We start from the raw sequence: 8,917 nt of genomic DNA, 5'->3' as shown, positions 1-8,917 counted from the left end.
GTGCTCGCTTGCGCCTCTGCCGGTGCCCCGTTGCTATTGCTAAAAGTGGTGCTAAAGAGTTCGTGTGGACCCACGTGGTTCTGTTGTTGCCAATGCACTTTCTTTGTCTTGTTTTCCTGTTCGTTTGTCCCGCTGATACTTTGCCTGCTAAAATGTTCACATTAGTTCCCCTTAGAATAAAAAAAAAGTCTGTAAAAGTGAAGCCCTGTGAATACTTTCCAGATGCACTCATTCACAGAGCTTCACTTTTTCGAGTTTCAGGGGAAAAAATGATTTTACCAGGCCCTCAAAGGGGCCTTTTTAAACCCTTGCCTTGAAAAGAATGATTGGTGAGATATACAGGTATATATGGAAGTCTAATTGAGACACCGTGTAAGAAGCAAGAATGTAGTTGAGTTCAGCAGCAGCAAAGGTTACACTCGTGCGCCACGTTTCATGTTTCTGTGAACAGACAATAAATGACCACATTTTCATCGACATGTTGCAGTCTATTCACTTTCTATGCATGATGCACTTTTCTGCCTTCCTTCCTTCCTTAACTGCTTGCTTCCACCCCAGTCCTGCTTTTATTCAAATTACCCTCTTTTCCACCATCCTTCCATCCTTTAGACCTGCTTTTTATTTTGCACCCCGACTTCCAGTACTTCCTTAGAATCATTTTTACTCAATTTATTTTCCATTATTTACGGTATCTTCGTTTAAAATTGGTTATTTGAAAAGGTGCGAAAGCATGTTGCAACGTTTCGAGAACAAGGGCTGCAATGCCCCAAATGGTTTGCAGGCGGCAGTGCTTATTCACTTCGCCACATAAATCCCAAGCAAAGAAGAGCCGTCATGGCTTTTTTTTCCTCCCTTACTTTCGCGAAGGGCAAGAACATTTGCTAATGTACCGCTTCGTGGCGCTTTCAATCTTTTGTCATGTAAACGATAGATTATAAAACCCTAGTCGACTCGATAATTATTTCAGTTCAACGTTATAAATGTTCAGAGACGGCTGATCGAGGACGAGAGAAATCATTTTAGGACGACGCCTGCGCAGTCTGAAGAGAAGATCGAGGCGCCGATTTTTTTACCTACCCGCCAACTGGCACCGCAGAGCCGGGCGGACATTGACTCCCAATCGACCCCCGACTTCGTTTTCGTCGCTTTTTCAAAGACCCCCGCGGCAACATGGACACGTTACAGCACACCGAGAATGGTAAAGCGAATAGAAATGATAAATGCCCCACTCTTGGCGAGTTTCCGGGATTTTGTTTTTCCCTGTGTGCGTCCGATTCGCAACATGGCGTAGCCCGCTGTGAGATGGCGCTGAGCTAACGTGTCCGTTTACTTGGCTGGAAGAAGCCGAGCGACGACTAATTATACAAAATCATCTCAGGATTCATTTCAAATTGTCAACCGGGCTTAACTAGAGGAAACACAGCACCCTCATTTATTATTTTAGGAACTGTTGGTGACTCGACTGGAAACGAGGCATTGTTTCATAACTTCTTTCCCCCAAAATTAAAGGGAGAATCCAAATAGATTATAATATTAAATTCAAAAGCCTGGGTCACGCACAAACGGCGAATTTTGTCACACTAAAGCAGTAAATCGCGTCACCCAATGTTGACGCACAAATGTGACGTCTGTCTTAGTGTTTTAAAATTACCACGTGTTTGTGTGTCCCTGAATGCCGCAGCAGTACAATGACAACCATCTTATTTCGTTGACGATGAATGATATCTGTTTGAATTAAATTCAAAACCCGAACAATAATTTACATATCTGCCGTACAGTTTGGATGTTTGGGGTTCAAATTTTGCCGTCCTGCCTCTCAAGTCTCAAATTGATTACAGTATAGATTGAATGCTTGTTTTTCTATACGTGCCTTGGATTCACTGGCAACCAGTCCAGAGCACCAATACAACCAAACGAAGATAAGCGGTATATAAAATGGGTGTGTGGCGATATATGATTGACTTCTCATGAAATCTTGTTTCTTTGTGTGTCCAGATTCTCCACTCCTGCTGCCGTCCCTGCGCCTCTTCATCCCGCCTCTACGCCTGGTGTCGGCCGCTATGTGGCAGGTGGTGCAGCGTGGCGACGTTTGGGACTACGGCACGGTGGAGGAGTTTGTCACCACTGTCTCTGACATTTTACCCGAGCTCTTAAATGCGGACCAGAAGGCACAGTTGCTGCTGGGGCTGCGGGCACGGGTAGGGTAGAGGCGGGACCACCTTTGAGTGACCCCTTGAGCGTCAGAAATGCTGCCGCTTGAGTGACATGAAAAACAAAAGTGTATTTGGTTGCGTGTTTCAGGTGGTTCTGGAATTGTGTCGATCCAAGTTAGACCCAGAGATGGAAACCATTGAGATGCACTTGAGCCGAATCAAAAGCCTCATATCAACATGGGCAGGGCAGGTTAGCATCCTAAATGGAGATCCAATGAGCATCTTTTTTTTACTGTTCACTTTAAACTGCTCACGCTTGTCTGTCAGCCCTGCTTTGCCGAGGTCCAATTTCCAGAATCCAACTTTGTGGATCAAATCGAGCTGCTCCTGAAAGACCCCGAAGAGAAGGACAAGTTCTTTCGGGTTCGTTTACATTGCTGTCAAAATGTTGGACGGCGAATCAAAAAATATTTACGGGCTGATTTTAAAGCAATCCATCCCTTTGCAGGATGTGTTTCCCTCCGCCTTTGGACCTGAATATGACAGCGCTCTGCAAGTGCTCATGCTGGACTTCCTCTCCAGGCTGGAGAAGCTTCTCCCAGTGCCGGACATTCAGCAGGTACTGGAACCACAGCGGACTGGCCATTTAATCCAGTTGTGCGCAGGTGTTGACATTTTTTTGGGCTGGGTGTGCTTTCTCTCAGACGGCCGCCTTGTTGAGCGCTGCCCCGCAGGCCCTGGATGAGTGCGTCCACTCGGTTCTCGAGCTACCGCACTTGAAGGCGGCCCTCTTGCACCACACTGCGCTCGGTCATTTTGATTTAACCGGTGAGGCTCCTCGGTGGAAGACCCCCCCCCCCCCTAAATGAAAACCATCCATTTTTGACACTTGTCTTTGCACTCCTCCCGATTAGATGACACTCAGAGCATCCTGTCATCCTTCGGGAACTGCATCCTGTCCTCGCTGGCCCTCCCGCAGCTGGAGAAGGTTGTCATCAACGGCGAGCACATCCAGCTGCAGCCGCCCGCCGATCAGATGGCGGGATGCGTCACCGTGCAAGTGGAAGGCGAGACGGTCACACTCTTGGACTACATACAGATTGAACAGACACCTGGCTTGATGGATCCCGCCCCTCAAGAGGAGGACGAGGAAGAAGACGATGAGGGCGAGGAAGCGGAAGGCGAGGCTTCGTTGAAACCGGCTGCCTTCCAGCCGCTCAAGCAAAGCAAGCGTCTGCAGCTGAAGAGGCAAGCGGTCGAGGCGGGGAAGGACGACGACGCCTCCGAGTCGCCCAAGCGTCAGAGGAAGAGGCACCCCACCAACAAGACTTGCCCGGTGTGTGGCAAGAGTTTTCTGCGCGCCGCCGCCATGAGGCGGCACCAGGAGACGCACTCGGAGAACCGCGAGCTCAAGTACAAGTGCGGCCGCTGCAACAAGCGCTTCCGCGACCAGTACGACATGAAGCGGCACAACATGCGCGTCCACGAGCGGGACGATGACAACGCGGACGAGGAGGAGGAGGCGGCGGCGGAGCCCGAATCGCCGGAGATGTCGGACAACAAAAACTGCGCCCTCTGCGGGAAGTACATCGCGCGCAAGGTGGACATGGAGCGCCACATGACGTCGCACTCGGAAGACCGGCCGCACAAGTGCTCCTTCTGCGAGAAGCGGTTCAAGACCCGATACGTCCTCAAGCGACACCAGAAGGAGTTCTGCAAGAGCCAAGAGCTCAAGAGGCCTCTGGCCCAAAGGCGCCAAGAGCAGAGCCTCGACGCGCAGCCGGCCGCCGCGCCCGCGGAGGGCAAAGTCTGCCCCATGTGCAGCCGCACTCTGCCGTGCAGCGCCGACATGGACAAGCACCTGCGCTCGCACACGGAGGAGCGTCCCTTCATCTGCGTCAGCTGCGACAAGGGCTTCAAGTACCGCGACACGCTCAAGAAGCACCAGATCATCCACGGCCACGAGGGCGTGCGCGAGGAGGCCAGCAAGAGCGTGGAGGAGATCCTGGCCGAAGCCGAAAAGAACCCGGAGGACGCCGTCGGGGCCTCCGGGGGCGAGGCCTCCGGGGCGCCGGCACAGCCGGCCGCCCGCCGGGGGCCGCGCGGCAGAGCCCTCAAAACGTGCCCGGTGTGCGCCAGCTCCTTCGACAACGTCAAGACGCTGAACCGCCACATCCAGAGCCACACGGAGGAGCGGCCCTTCCACTGCGTGCACTGCAAGAAGCGCTTCAAGCACCTGCACGGCCTCAAGCGCCACCAGATCTACGCCATCTGCCACAAGAAGACGGCCCGCTGCTCCTGGAAGAAGGAGGCCAAGGCCGGGCCCAGCCACGGCGACGGCCAGCCGCTCCAGATCCCCATGTGGTGCTCCAACTGCGGCAAGCACTTTGACTTGCTGTCGGCCCTCAAGGAGCACCAGGAGAACGTGTGCAAGGTGGACCTGCGCGACGTCATGACGTGCGGCGCCTGCGGCAAGGAGTTCAAGAGCCTCACCATGCTCAAGGTGAGATCACGCCGCACGCACGGAAGCCTTCCCGCGAGCCACGTGTGCGCTTTTGCTTCTTAGATCTCAATTGCGGGTCTTGGATCGACTCGACTGCCATTTCTGTCCTCCGGATTTACTGTTCAGGAACCGAGCCATGTCGCAAATTGCAAAAGTCCCCGAAGGAAGTCATGAGATGGCAGCAAAATAACTTTTTTGTTTTGTTTTGTTTGGCGAGGCTGTCGCCTGACTGAATTAAAGCTCTTCCCTTCAGCAAAGTGTGGTTGCCAAGCGCCAAGATAATCGTGATAATAAGAGTGCCAAATGTCCATATATTTCAGTTCGATGACAGCTTTTTAGCATTTGCACGCAATTTCTCGAGGTGTAATAATGCCAAATGGATTTGGGGGAAAATCTGCCAAATAGCCTCAAAACCCTTCCTATCCCTCTCGTGTTTTACTGAACTGTCTTGCCACGCAGTGGCGAGTCTTTTTTTGGGGGGGGGGATCGGACAGGTAGTGAAATGTCTGCCTCTCTGCAAAGGTGCACCAGAGGATCCACGACCCGCTCTACTGCAAGGAGTGCGGCAAGATCCTGGGCAGCGAGGCGGCCTTCGAGCGGCACCAGCTGATGCACCGGCCCATGGCGTGCACCATGTGCGACAAGAGCTTCACGCTGCTGCGCCGCTTGCGCGAGCACTACGAGAAGCAGCACGCCTTCGTGGGGCCGTACCCGTGCCCGCAGTGCGACAAGAGCTTCTCGCAGCTCTCCTACCTGGCCGTCCACCTGCGCATCCACAAGGGCGAGTTCCCCTTCGCCTGCGACTCGTGCCCGGCGCGCTTCCGCTCGTCCAACTGCCTGACGGTGCACCAGCGCAAGCACACGGGCGAGCGGCCCTTCCTGTGCTGGCAGTGCGGCAAGTGCTACCGCTCGGCCTCCGAGCTCACCGTGCACATGGGCACGCACTCGGAGGAGCGGCCGTGGGCCTGCGCCCAGTGCCCGGCCGCCTACCGCACCAAGCAGCAGCTCGGCAACCACGTGGAGCAGGTGCACATCGGCGTGCGCTACCCGTGCGCCAGCTGCGGCAAGCAGTTCATGAAGGAGACGTCGCTCAAGCGCCACGAGCTCATCCACACGGGCGAGCGGCCGTACCAGTGCACCGTGTGCGGCAAGACCTTCCTCACCGCCAACGAGCTGCGGCTGCACACGCGCTACCACACGGGCGAGCGGCCGTACAAGTGCGACGTGTGCGGCAAGGCCTTCATCCAGTCGGGCTACCTCAAGTCGCACGTGCGCATCCACACGGGCGAGAAGCCCTTCAAGTGCGACGTGTGCCACAAGGCCTTCCGCATGTCCTACCACATGAAGAAGCACCGCCGCACGCACGCCGCCAAGGTGGCCAACAAGGTCAAGACCTACGCTTGCGATCGCTGCGACCTGTCTTTCCTGCACAAGAAGGCGCTGTGGGAGCATTCCGCCGCGCACTCTGTCAAATTGGAGCAAACCTTCACGCAAGTCACTATTGAGTTCCAGTAACCAAAGATGGACGGACCAGCTGTCGCCATGCCCCCCCACCCCACTCCTTATAAATCGCACATGCCTTCAGTTCTTCACTATTTCAAGCTGTAATATTTTCAATAAACCCAACCCAATGTGGAATTTATGCCACTGTACTCTTGTTTTTTTTTTCCCCATTTGTTCACAATTCAGTTTTAAGGCTCAAATGTAGAATTTTTGTCGTCTTAAATTCTAATTTGAGCCCTTTTTTTAATCCCCCAAAATTATGCATTTGTCAAATTCCACTTTAGAGATTTCTTACCTCAAAGTAGAATATATGTCGAAATTTGATTCTGTAAAATAGAAGTAACCCCCCACCCCTCAAAAAATGTATGTAATTGTTAGCTTTTAATCTGTTAAAAGAACAGCAAAAATGGTAAGTATTCCATCTAAAATTATATCATTGTTAAATTCCACTTCAGTAACGCTATCCATTCTAAAGTGTCATTTCAACTTGTTGAATAGATAAAAAACAAAAAAAGATTTATTCGAGAATATGTCTTCGGTATGTCCTGTTATTTCCCTGTCGTGACCAGTCTTCACCAGTAGGTGTCAGCACCACAGCGGAAATCAGCACCAGGCAACTGAGCGTCTGGCGTTGTCGCCCCCTGCTGGAGTCCTGCCACGGTACAAGATGCACCCCCGTGACGCTCAGTTTGTCCTTTTTGTTCTTAGTGTAGAATCTTTCTGCGTGTGTGTCCCGGCTGCGCTTGGCCACGATGACCCTTTTCAATGGCCGCCTTCCGACGTGTCGTCTGCGGCAGCGAGAATGACTCCGCGGAGCCGCTCGCTGTCTAAACCGGAGCTCGGCTGATTTATGCCGGCCTGGAATAGCTTCGGTGTGCGGCTCCGCTGCACGCTGTGAGGTATCACAACACACGCACACATGGGCCTCGTGTATGCGTGCGTTCCTATAAATATTGCAGTATGTCACATAGCCTCTCGAAGCTCACAAAATGGTCGCACGCCAGACTCCAAGCAGTGCACAGATTCATATTCATGAAGGAAATTATTGCATAGCATCTCGGCGCGGAGCGCTGCTACCGCGCACCCGTTCGACAGCACTTGCACTGCTTGCCCTTTTGAACTCCGATTGATTTATGGCTCCACCCGTTCACTTTTTTTTTCTTAACCACTGGTGGCTTTCAGATTTTGATTTTCATTTTTTGAACAAACCTCCGAATTTTTAACACGCTTTTTTGAAAAGCGCACATGAATAACATTGAGCTTCCGCAAACACCGAAAACGTGAGCAGCAAACGCGAGGCTGCCTAACTTGTAGTTGTTCCTTGTTGTTCTCGAGGTGGTTGGCAAAGCATCTTCATGTGCTGCCGACCGCTATTGTCCTTCCATTGCAAGGACGCCGATGTGAATCGGTTTTGGGCCGATGTTGTGAAGTTTGCTGGCGCCATTTAAATAAAAAATTTCACTCCTTTTTTTGTGCGGTTGGATACATGGCCCCAGCCAGCCAGCCACTGTTTCATTTAGTCATTTACATGAAGCCGCCACTCGAATTTTCGCCATACTAGATGAGATTTTAGTGTCACAAGCATCACATTTAATCTGGAGAAGGGAGGATTAATGGCTTTCCTAATCAAGCATCCTCATGTGACCCTGCTTGGGCGCACGGACATAACTGGCACTTTGCATCGTAGAAATCGATAGTTCAACTCAAAATAACACGCACGCACCAAAATTAATTTGCAGCAATTCCCCATAATGCCTGCCGATTTATCTATCAAGATCGAGAGAATATTGTGTTGTGTCGCAGTTTTCAACCAACTAGCTTTTAGCAATCTGCAATCGAACAAGGAATGATTTTTATGTGATCAATTTGTTGTCTTAACTGTCTTCCTATGCAGCATCCGTTTTTTTTTTCAGTACTCTCTAAAGTTGAGTTCAGTTTTGTCCTTCCTAATCAGCATAAGCGCTGAGATCGAAAGCCTCATCTTGATCTTCTACTCAAAAGCCGTGCTAACGTCAAGTCCAAAGTGATGCGACGCCGTCTTTGACTGGCGCCTGTTTGTCATGTCATGACAGTTGTCTAAGCTTCAATTTTTCGACATGTATGTGTCCAGGGGCAGGAAACAGTTGGATGGATGGCTGGATTATTTATGATGAATGCACTTTGCACAAAAGAAATGATGCGCAGTGCCCAAAAAGTCGTGAAGCGCGCGGGCTCGCCACTTGCTGCCAACAGGGTCATCTTGGGATCCCAAAGCAGCTTTCGGTGTCGTCATCATCATCATCATCATCATCATCCATCATCCTCTTCGTCGTCGTGCTCCTGCGCATGCGCTTTGACCCACTTCCCGCCTCGAGCGTGTTTTTGGGCTTCGTGGCCGATGCATGCCGGGAGGGACGCACGCTCGGTCGTCCTGCTTTGCGATTGGCTCTCGCCGTGCCAAGCGTGGCCTCCTCTTTGAAGCCCTGCGTGCGCTGTCATTGCTCAGTGGCGCCCCCTGCGCCCCCCCCCCACGCCACCACCTCGCGCTGCAACATGTGTCAGCTTGCAAGGTGAAACTGACCCGAGATCGGCGTCGTGCGCCGGAACGCCGCTCATGCGCGGCCACGGCGGGCGCGTTTGCGATCATTGAGCATTCGGTCACGGAGCGAAACGTTGTTGTGCGATCAAAACTCGTTCGCTCGACACGAAGAAAGCCTCGCACGGCGAGTCGAGCCTGTTCAGAGAAGCAGAAAAAAAAAACCAAAAAGCAGAAAGAGAG

The 8,917-nt window shown here is 52.1% G+C and overlaps 1 protein-coding gene across 1 annotated transcript; it reads left to right on the top strand.

The window, feature by feature from the left end:
• Nucleotides 1-801: 801 nt before the first annotated feature.
• LOC109530078 (zinc finger protein 11-like) lies at nt 802-6,299 on the top strand. The gene is made up of 8 exons (XM_019893616.1): nt 802-1,198; nt 1,996-2,198; nt 2,302-2,403; nt 2,481-2,576; nt 2,662-2,772; nt 2,858-2,981; nt 3,068-4,656; nt 5,179-6,299. Exons 1-8 carry the CDS (start codon nt 1,171-1,173, stop codon nt 6,169-6,171), a joined length of 3,246 nt encoding a protein of 1,081 aa, XP_019749175.1. The 5' UTR covers nt 802-1,170; the 3' UTR covers nt 6,172-6,299.
• The last annotated feature ends 2,618 nt before the right edge of the window (nt 6,300-8,917 follow it).

The sequence above is a fragment of the Hippocampus comes genome, unplaced genomic scaffold, assembly GCF_001891065.2.
Source record: "Hippocampus comes isolate QL1 unplaced genomic scaffold, H_comes_QL1_v1.1 scaffold161, whole genome shotgun sequence".
Taxonomy (NCBI): Eukaryota; Metazoa; Chordata; class Actinopteri; order Syngnathiformes; family Syngnathidae; genus Hippocampus; species Hippocampus comes.
This window is presented reverse-complemented; position numbering and strand designations above follow the sequence as displayed.

What these genes read in the sequence shown, in the direction of transcription:
- LOC109530078 (XM_019893616.1), top strand. Translation starts at nt 1,171, where the DNA reads ATGGACACGTTACAGCACACCGAGAATG. An exon ending in GTTACAGCACACCGAGAATG is followed by an intron (nt 1,199 to 1,995) that starts GTAAAGCGAATA and finishes TTGTGTGTCCAG; the next exon opens with ATTCTCCACTCCTGCTGCCG. An exon ending in AGAAGGACAAGTTCTTTCGG is followed by an intron (nt 2,577 to 2,661) that starts GTTCGTTTACAT and finishes ATCCCTTTGCAG; the next exon opens with GATGTGTTTCCCTCCGCCTT.